General features: G+C 53.2%; 1 protein-coding gene across 8 annotated transcripts; it reads right to left on the minus strand.

Annotated features, from left to right (window-relative positions):
* Positions 1 to 6,705, minus strand: CXXC1 (CXXC finger protein 1). Of its 8 annotated transcripts, none has more exons than XM_043974834.1 (15): positions 6,327 to 6,705; positions 5,248 to 5,369; positions 4,718 to 4,818; positions 4,375 to 4,610; positions 4,041 to 4,196; positions 3,891 to 3,938; positions 3,390 to 3,545; positions 2,838 to 2,945; positions 2,565 to 2,749; positions 2,214 to 2,421; positions 2,015 to 2,125; positions 1,534 to 1,583; positions 1,352 to 1,448; positions 1,071 to 1,223; positions 1 to 500 (listed from the first exon to the last, which is right to left on the minus strand). In XM_043974834.1, the coding sequence occupies exons 1-15, from the start codon at positions 6,432 to 6,434 to the stop codon at positions 354 to 356; spliced, it is 1,986 nt and encodes a 661-aa protein (XP_043830769.1). In that variant the 5' UTR covers positions 6,435 to 6,705; the 3' UTR covers positions 1 to 353. The 8 variants fall into 8 exon arrangements, with proteins under 8 accessions (XP_043830769.1, XP_043830771.1, XP_043830773.1 ...); XM_043974836.1 differs by having other exon boundaries at positions 2,565 to 2,746; positions 4,041 to 4,199; positions 6,327 to 6,704; XM_043974838.1 differs by having other exon boundaries at positions 3,390 to 3,542; positions 3,912 to 3,938; positions 4,041 to 4,199; positions 6,327 to 6,701.
* Between the last annotated feature and the right edge of the window lie 3,328 nt (positions 6,706 to 10,033).

Raw genomic sequence — 10,033 nt, forward strand, 5'->3', positions numbered from 1 at the left:
AAGTTTATTGTGAACAAACTTCAAGGTTGGAGCCTTAGCCCCAGGTCCCCCCAAATTCTTCCCTGATTCCACTTTGGGGCCTCCATCTCCCTGCTTCAGTCACTAGAGCAGTGTGGGCTACCAAGGTTAGGAAGGGGTGGCTAAAGAGTCAGGAAGTAGGGCCGGATGAGGCAGATACAAGGAGACAAACAAGGACACAGTGGGAAAAAATGGAGTAGAAGGGGCAAGTGCACAAAGGGAAGATTAACTGCAGAGCCCAACAGACCAAGGAAGGGAACTAGCCCCACTTAGACAGATGAAGGCAGCAGAGCCCTGGGGGGGGTGGGGGGGCTGAGGCTGCTGCTCCTCAGTGCTCAGCGGTCAGCGTTGGTGCGCAGGTCTGTGGTGAGGGGGTCGTGCTGTATGGTCTGGTGCAGCATTAGGGCCAACAGGCCAGCCCGGTTGGTCATGGCCATGCGGACATTTCGCTCCTGCTCAAACAGCTCGTCCAGTTTGTACCACTACAGGAGAAGAGGGAGCAAGGAAGCGGCCAGGGAGCTGTGGGTGTGGCCCGGTCCTTCCCCCAAACCCACCAGTTTGGTTTGGTTGGTGCTGTTATGGGGCTGAGGCCTCTGGGGAGGATGAGCGGCACCCAGGGTGACCATGCATGACCTGGCCTCAGCTCCTCTCTACGTTGTTCCCAATTCCCTCCCCCAGAAAAACTGCCTCATTCCTGTCCCTCATGCTTGGCATGCTCTCCCTCCTCCATTCCATGGTTCCCTTTAAGTCCCAACTAAAGGGCAAGCTTAACCTCAGAGAAGCCCCCAATGGCCCCTCGGTATCTCTGGCTTTCTCCAGATTCAATGACCTCAGTTTGAGCACCAATGATATGGGGACCTCCCATTACCTACAAATCTGGCCTCTCCCCAGCTCCCACAGGAGGCCACCTCTCCCGCCAACCTCCTTTTGTCCCTCCAAGCCCTTATCCCGGCCATGCCTCCAGAGCCTCCCACTGGGCCCACCCTCCACACCTGCTGCTCAAGCCTCCTTTCTGTCCCAAGTCCAAGTAGGCCCAAGCAGAAAACCCTCACCACTCGAACACGCTCCAGATCCACCTCAGCCCTGCGGAGCTTCTCCCAGCAGTAGTGACGATTGCATTGGCGTTTGGGCAGGCGGCAGAAGTCTCCCGTCAGCTCGAATACATCCCGGACCAGGGGGCAGCCACACACTTCATCCGCTGGCACCTGCCCCTCCCCAAACAAGCCCAACAAGTGATTAGAGATGCACTGTTGCCGGTTTTGACAAACATCCTCCCCAGGAACAATGGGAAAGACCACATCCTCAGGGCTGACTTCAAACACCACTTACTCACCTTGGGGTCCCTGGAGTGCTCAGGGCATAGGACCTGCAGGCGCTTGCAATATGTTTTGCTCTGTGGGTTGTAGACATCACAGAAGAGTCGAGTGGCCCTGGCGGGAAACCCCATGATTATGAGAAATCTGAGATGGTTCAGCTCTTCTCACCCCTCCCCTGCCCCAAGGTGCCCTCTCTCACCCCTCAATCCTGGTGGGATACATCGACCCAAAGGATGTCTGGCTCTCATACTGTGGAAGACAAAGTTTGACCCAATGGTGTAACAGACAGTCCTTCCCTCTTCCAGAGGGCCAGGCGAGCCAGTAGTCATCACCCCTGTCAGCAGGTGCTTGGTCCCCTTCCAGTCTCACTGGCTGATGCCCAAGGACAGAATCTGTCTGATCCCCACATTGTTCTGAGGACAGCTACGATACCACCCTCCACCCTCCACCACGAACACAGGTAACACACTAACACAGTCAGTTCTGATTTCCTTAGGCCAAACGAGCCTGGATCCTGTCCTCCAAAGGAGTGGAGAATTTATTCCCTATCTCCCCAGGCCTCCAAAGATCAACTTATCTCCTGCCCATCTGCCCAGGCCCCACCCCCAGCTGATGGCTGCGCTCCTAAGGCCAAGAAGGCCTAGCATTCATCTTTCCCAAACTTCTGAGGGGCTGGGCACCTTGGCATAGCAACGCTCCATGTGCCTCAATGCCACCTTGGGGTTGATAGGGTGGCCACAGGAGACACAGAAGATCTGCAAGTCCGTGTCCTCGCTGTCTCCCTCGTTACTCTGAAAACAAGGAGACAGGCGGAGCCCCAGTGAGAGTGAGAACACCCCCCCCTTCCTCGGGGCTCCCTGTGAGTGCAGCTCCTCTCACCTCCTCATCCTCCCGCACCACCTGCTGCTTGGCCCTGAGGATGACAGCTTCCAGCTCATGAAAGCGCCGTTCCATGTCCTGCAGACGCATCCGAGCCCCCTGCTGCTCCCTCCGGATCCGCTCCAGAAGCTTCTTCCCATGTTCTTCTGCGATACATGGGCTTTGCTGCCACTGCTGAATTCGCTGGGGTAGGATCTCATAGATGCGACTGCCAGAGTAAGAGGGCAGGATGCACATGGTGCAAGACCCCAGAGGACGTTGGGCCCACACCAGCTCTAGATTTCTGGGGAAGGAGCCGGGCCATATGTGATGTGGGCAAGAGATGGGGTTGGGGGGGGGGGGAATCCTCACTTGGCAGCCAGCTTCATGCCACAATCATCAGAGCAGTACTTGGAGCCTGGCTGGGCAGGCTGGACACAGCTGGGGCCCAGGCACTGGGGCAAGGAGGCTGGGTCCTTGGCATCTGTACGCTCCGTGTGTTTCCACTTATCTTTGTGCCTCTGCTTCTGCCGGTGACGCTTATACTTCTCCTCCTTCTGGGACAGGAGGGGGAAGCCGGTGAGCCTCCCCTACAGCTCCCCACTGCCCACCGCCGCCACCACCACCTCCTGCCCTGCTACCCACCTTCTTCTCTGACTTCTTCTCCCGTCGCTTGACATGTTTTACTTTCACTGCACGTTTCCGAAGGACTGGGTCCAGGAAAGGTGCATCCTCGGTGTCACTCAACCATGGCTGGGGGTAGGAAGGCATTGAACACTGAACCTATAGCCTCTCTGTTGGGACCAGGTAAGGAAGAAGGTACTGACTGGCCCTGTGGGGAATGTGGAGACTGTCTAACAGGGTCTTCTTTCTCTTCCCTGGAATTCGTAAAATCCCTAGGTTGAGAGTTGGAATAGGTCTTTGAAGTTGTATCAATCCAACACTATCATTTGCCACGGGGGAAATACAGGTGAAATAAATTGCGTAAAGACCTCCTGGTGTCCAGTAGCAGAGCCCAGATTCCAACCCGCGTCCTCAGACCCAGAGTTCCTATCCCATGCTGCTCATGCTAGAGAACAGACTCCAGAGAAAACAGATAAAGCATCTAACCAGGGACCACCAGATCCCGAGGGATCTTTCTGGAGGCCAACTATAGTCTCCCTACCACAAGCAAATACATGGACCCTGAGCCCTCACCAAGGTATGGTCATCAAAGGCGCCAGCACAGAAGTCCTGATAGAGCTCAGGGTCCAGAGGTAGGTCCTCATCAGAGAGCGCCTCAGGTGTGGCCACAGCCTCCGGTGGCTCCTTTAGCATCTGGAAATGGTCTTCCCGGGCCCGAAGAAGTTTCTGCTGTGGAGAAAGCAAAGGCACACCAGGTCAGCAGGGCCCTCATACATGAGAAAGGTGAGGCCCAGAGAGGGAGAGGGGTCTAGTCAAAGGTCAGACAGCGAAGAACCTTCGGGTCCTGATACTCTCCCAGGGGTCCTTCCAATATACTGTGGGGAAGAGGGAGGGAAGGAAATAGGGGGCAGACGATGGTTCAGAGGAATTTGCAATAGTATCCCCATTCTAGCAAGTGCCCCCCAAATTGGCTAAGGGGACCTCCCCCTATTAACACTGCCTGGACTTGGGGCTATCATAAGGGTAGTACCCCAAAGAAGCTGAATGTGCTCCAGTCCTAACCCCAACACTCACCACAGCTGAGGCCAGACTCACCGAAGAAGGGAAATACTTATAGGATTCCTACAGAAAGAAAAAAACAGAACACAGGAGGAGGTCAAGGGGAGGTCCCGGTTAGGTGGGGGCCAGGCCAAAACCTTCCAGAGGTCCCCCCCACTCTCTCACCCGGGCTCGGAGCTGGCATTGACGCAGCCGGCACTTTTGTCGGATTTTGTTGGGGCCCCCAAATTTCTTCATGTCACGGCAGAAATCACAGTGGCCACAATCCTCAGTCCGTCGGCAGGCTTCACATTCCCCACACATCCGGGCCGACCGTTTGATCTGCTACAGGAGGGACGGGGTAAGGAAGGAGAGAAGATAGGAAACACTCCTTTATCACCATAAACACCCCATAACAAATAACTAAGTAAATGAAGCCCCTACTGCCCTAGGCCCCCAAATGACTTCCCAACTCCCCCTAGTAAACGCCCTAGATTGGCCAACTCTCGGAGCATCTTACCTGGTTGGGTACCTCTCGTACAGGTCCAGGTGCTGGAGGTGGTGGGGCCTTGGGGGGAGAGGTAAAGCCCTTGGGGATGGTCATGAGCCCACTTCCCACAGGCTCTACAAGGATTTCAGAGGCAACCTTCCTACGGGGGGTAGCTGCATCATCCCTGGGCTCTGCCTCCTGTTCCCCATCACGCTCACGGCATGGTTTTTTGTGGCGGTATCGGATCTCCAGCTTTGGGTCCTTTTCTGTCCAGAGAAAGGGCATACAGAGATGAAGGGACCCCTTTGGTGATGCCCCAGATCCCCCAAAATCAGCCCCAGTCACCCCCATGGCCCACCCCTCCAAGACACACCCCGGCACTGTAGGCAGTACCACTCTCGGATGGCCTTTGCCATCTTCTCCGTGATCTTGATGCAGTCACCGTGAAACCACTCGTTGCAATTGTCACAGCCGCTGCACAAGGGAGAGAAGGAACCTGAAGTTGAGACAGGTTTGGTCCCCCACATTTTGAGGTTCCGTTTCCAGTACATTCAACTTCAGTTAAGTCTGACCCTGATGCCATTCCTTCTCTGAGGATCACATGGGAACCCAGGACTTGCTCAGAGTCCCTTCCGTTCCCTTAAAGAGTATCTGGGTCCTCCAGCAGAACTCTGGTGAGCTTCTCTTCCCCCAGGAGAGGCCAACAAGATGAGCCCAGAACTCCAGCTTTGATCCACCAAGCCTCCATGAGGAAGGCCAACCCCACTCACAGCCCCTCCCATCATCCTTTGATGACATCCAGACTTGTGCTCCTCCTCTTTCATCTTCCTTATGTCACAGACTCAGAGCCCAACTCAGGTCCTGTCCCTGCCACAGCCCTCCCCCATATCCCTCTGCTCTCACATCATGAAGCAATTGATATCTGGCTTTCGGCAAACACAGTAAATGGGAGCATTCTCTCCATTCTCGGACTTGGACTCTTCTCCCCCAGCAGTCCCAGGCTCTGGATCAGAAAATTCACTCTCCTGTAAGGGAATGAAAGAGGGGATCACTCCCTCGTCTCCCTCCAAGGAATGCTGCCCCCCCTTCCTTCTCCTAAGTCTTCCAAAGGAAGCTTACTCCACTCCCCAGCATTTATTCCTTCCTCCCAGAAACGACCCCAAATTCCTTCTCCCCTAGGACTGCCTTGCGCTCTCTCTTTTCCCCAGTTTGAACCTGCTCCCACCTAAGGACTTGTACCCGGGGCTGCCCAGAACCTCCCCAGTTCTGGGGAGTAGCACTTTCCTCCGAGAATCTCTTTGCACCCCCCCCACGCTCCCCCAGTCTCCTGTAAGCAGTAGCTCCCTGGGAGAAAGCTCACAACAATCCAGCCACCTCCTCCCGGGAGCCCCTCGGGGTGACCTCGGACCTGCCCCTTCAGCTTCTTCCTCTTCTAGCGCTGGGGAACCCTTTGGGTTGCCTTTAATCCTTCCCCCCAACCTCTTCTTCCTGCGGGAAGCCCGATAGGGTGTCCTGTCCCCAGGCTCTCCCGGGCCCTGCCGCTTGCTTCCTTCCTTCTCCTCCAGGGAGGCCTCGAGGAGCGCCTTCCCCAAGCTCCTTCCACTCCTAACCTCTACCACCTTCGGCTGGGGGGGGGAGCTCTCCTAGCCTCTTGGGGGGGGGCGGCGGCTGCTGCTGCTGTGGCCGCTGTGGCTGGTGCCCGCCCCCCCTCGCCCCCCCCAGCGGCCCCCCCCCCTGCTCGCCCCCAGCCCAGCGCCCCCCCCCGGCCCCGCCCCCCCCGGCCCGGGCCGGGCCGACCTGGTTCCCGCGCGGCGCGCGGCTGCGAGCCCCTCTGGTCGCCCCGCCCCTCTCCCGATAGCCCCCCAAACGGGGGAGGCCGAGAGGCGCCGCAGCTGCTGCCCCCCTCCCCCTCCGTCGTCCCTGTAGTACCCCCTCCTCCCCGGAAGACACCCAAAGCCACCCAAGCGGGGCCCCCCAGCCACCTCGTCCTGTAGGAAGGCCCCCGGGCTCGTCCCGGACCCGCTCAGCCTCCTCCCCCGGGCCGCCCCCCGGGATTGCCCCAGGCCGGCTCCGCCCCTCGTTCTCACCATGGCGGCGCCGGGATCTCGAGACTCCTTCGAGACAACAACGGGAGCTTTCCGAGCGAGAGTTGTCCTCGGACTTACTTCCGCTTCCGGTTTCTTCCAGGCCTCCTAGGCCCTGGGTAGCCGTGCGTGCGCAGACTCAAAGCGGCCTCCGAGGCTTGCCAGCTCCCCGGCCTCACCTAATGGCGCCGGCGGCGCGCAGGCGCACTGCCTAGGAAGGAGGCGAGAGGCCCGCCTGGGCTAAGGCTGCTGGGCCCCCGGGCCCGGGGCTGGAGAGGGAGCCGGGCCGCAGCCGCCGAGCAGCCGGCCGGCCAGGGGCGCAGGCGCACTGCCACCGTGCTGCCGAGACCTTCCAAGGACAGCCTTGGGCCCCCGGGGGCGGGACGGGACGGGAAGCTTGGGGTTGCTTTTCCATTTCCTGGAGCGTCTCCTGCTCTCCGGGCCGTAATCGCGAAGCCCTTCCCACCTTGAAAGCTTCTGGCTTCTTAGAGTCCGGTCTGGTCCCTTCACTGAGGCCCTGCCGAGTGCAGTCGTTTTCACTCAGGTCCCATTCTCTGTAACCCCATTTGGGGTTTTCCTAACAGATCCTGGAGTGCTTTGCCATCTCCTCCCAACTCATTGTACAGATAAGGAAACTGTGGCAAACAGGGTGAAGTGACTTGCCCAGGGTCACACAGCTAGGAAGTGTCTGAGGCCACACTGGAACTCAGGCCTTTCTGACTACTGACTCACCTTCCGGACCACCTAACTGCCACACTGGGCACTTCTTGATTAGCCCGTTTTCGAACAAAAATCCCCTCCACAACAGCCCGGGGAAGTAGTCGTCCAGCCTCTGAAAACCTTCAAGGAAACGGCAGCCACCACTACCCAAAGAATGGGGCTCCACTTTTAGGCTAATTGTTGTGAAAGTTTTTCTCCATCTCCTCCAGGCATTGAGGGACAGAATGAGCAAAAGTACAACAGGAGGCAAGGCAGAAACGGGATGACTGGCCTATACTGAGTAGTTCAGAAAGCCAGTTCTCCCAAGAATCACCAAACGCTAGTGATTCTTCCTTTGCCTCCCTGGGGGTAGGAAGGAAACTGTCACAGTTGTGGCGATTATCTTGCCACAGGCTGTTCCCCTACTTGTGCCTCTAATGCACCTCAATGCTAGGCTCCTCTGCTTTAGCCATGTTAACAAAGCTACTTTTGCACTGCTTAGGTAACCTGGCATCGGAAGATACTATGGGAAAGATTGTATTAGCAGGACAGGTGGAGGGTATAGGAATGTGACCTCAAGTCTCAGCAGAGAATGTAAACTACCCTACTTTGAGCAAATGTAAACAGCAAAAGAAGCCCCAACTACCCCGTGGGAAAACTTGCACGTGACCCTGGGCCATCCTGGGCCATCCTGGCTTTGTTCTGTTTCTATTTGATACCTGACCTGGCCTGGGGGTGGTATTGGGGATCCATCACACCATTCTGTCCTTCTGCCAAGGACTGGGTCTCATGAGTAACCTCCCACAAACAACCCAATTAGCCTAACAACAACCGCTAATAAACTTACATATACTTACTACTGAGCTGGCATGGTGTCTCAGTATTCTCTCAGGGGGGTCTGTATCCCTACAATTGGCATATCAGTGCAGAACATTTGGTCTTACGACTGGCATAGCTGGCAGGATATTCTGCCCTTCTACAAATCTTACAATGAGAAAGAGGGATGCACTGGGAGAAGGGGAAGGGAGAGGCAGAATGGGGAAATTTTTCTCACTTAAAAGAGGTGCAAAAGGAAGAGTGTTTACAGTGGAGGGGGAAATGGAGGGTGGGGTGGCAGACAAATACTTGAACCTCACTCTCATCAGAATTGGTTGAAAGATGGAGGAATATATATATACACATACACATACACATACACACACACTCAGGTGGGTATAGAAATATATCTTAGCCAAAAGGGAAATAGAAGGGGAAGGAGATAAGAGAAAGGGAGAGGGGTATGATAAAAGGGAGAGCAGATTGAGGGAGGCAGTGGTCTGAAGAAAAAAAAAAAACTTTTGAGGAAGGACAAAAAAGACAAGGATAAACAGAAGAAAATGGGATGGAAGTAATCATAACTGTGAATGTGAATGGGATGAGCTCACCCATAAAATGGAAGCAGATAGCTACCTGGATTAAAAACCAGAATCCAACAATCTGTTGTTTACAAGAGACATTTGAAACAGAAAGACTTAGCCATGTGACTCTAGGCAAGTCACTTAAGCCTCATTGCTCGACCCCCACCCCCCCAAAAAAAGAAAGAAAAAAACAGAAAGACACAGTTAAAATAAAGAAAGGGAGTAGAATCTATTTTACTTCAGCTGAAATAAAAAAGGCAGGTGTGGCAATCATGATCTCAGACTAAGCAAAAGCAAAAACAGACCCAATAAAGGGAGATAATCAAAGAAACATTTTGCTAAATGGTACCATTGATAATGAGGTAATACAAAAAATGTGCACAGCAGGTTTCTCTGATAAAGGCCTCATTTCTTAAATATATAGAGAACTAAGACAAATTTATAAAAATAAGGGTAATTTCCCAATTGGTAAACAAACGATCAAAGGATATGAACAGGCAGTTTTCAGAGGAAGAAACCAAAGCTATCTAAAGTAACATTTAAAAAAATGCTCTTAATCACTTTTGGTTATGAATGAAAATTAATGAATGATTAATAATGATTAATGAAAATTAAAACAACTCTGAGGTACCACTTCACACTCTCAGAAATGATAAATGCTGGAAGGGATGAAGGAAAATAGGTACCCTAATGTACTGTTGGTGGAGTTGTGAACTGGTCCAAAGCATTGTGGAGAACGATTTGAAACTATGCCCAAAGGGCTATAAAACTATATATACCCTTTGGTCCAGCAATACAACTATTAGGTCTATACCCCAAAGAGATGAAAAAAAGGAAGATGACCTACATGTACAAGGTATTTATAGCATATCTTTTTATGGTGGCAAATAATTGGAAATTGAGGAATTTGCAGAGCTCAGACAAGGAGGGTATTGGTCAGCTTTTGCCCTGGATCAGAAAACTTGAAGCTGGAAACAGCACTGTCCTTGAGAGCCTAAAATAACACAACACTCAATACCCCCAAGAAAGCAGCAGCAAGAACCTAGAGCACTAGAAAATAAAATTGGAAAATGAGAGATATGGAAGAAAGAATTGGCAAGGGAATTAACCACTTGAAGCAAGAGGTACAAAACCTTACCCAAGCAACAAATTCCTTTAAAATTAGAATGGAGCAAACAGAAGATAACAACTCCACGAGAGAACAAAAAATATTGAAATAAAGCTAAAAGACTGGAAAAATAGGAGATGTAAAGTATCTCTTGATTGCCTGAAAGCCATGACCAAAAAGGAGCCTAGACATAGTTCAAGAAATCATAAAACTACTTTCATCTCTTAAAATCAAAGGGCAAAATGGAGACAGAAAGAATCCACTGGTCACCTCCTGAAAGAAACTCCAAAATGAAAACTCCATGCTTAGTTGAATAGCAAATCCATTAGAGAGAAGTAAAAGGATCATCTCACTGCAGTGTAACCAGTAAGCATGGTGTTTGGATTTTCTCCAGCTCCATT

Source organism: Dromiciops gliroides, chromosome X (assembly GCF_019393635.1).
Source record: "Dromiciops gliroides isolate mDroGli1 chromosome X, mDroGli1.pri, whole genome shotgun sequence".
NCBI lineage: Eukaryota > Metazoa > Chordata > Mammalia > Microbiotheria > Microbiotheriidae > Dromiciops > Dromiciops gliroides.

Coding starts and splice junctions, on each gene's coding strand:
- CXXC1 (XM_043974832.1), bottom strand. CDS start 6,434: ATGGTGAGAACGAGGGGCGGAGCCGGCCTGGGGCAATCCCGGGGGGCG. Junction 4,611..4,717: donor GTACTGCCTACAGTGCCGGG/GTGTGTCTTGGA, acceptor TTCTCTGGACAG/AAAAGGACCCAAAGCTGGAG. Junction 3,546..3,890: donor TGAGTCTGGCCTCAGCTGTG/GTGAGTGTTGGG, acceptor CTTTCTCCACAG/CAGAAACTTCTTCGGGCCCG.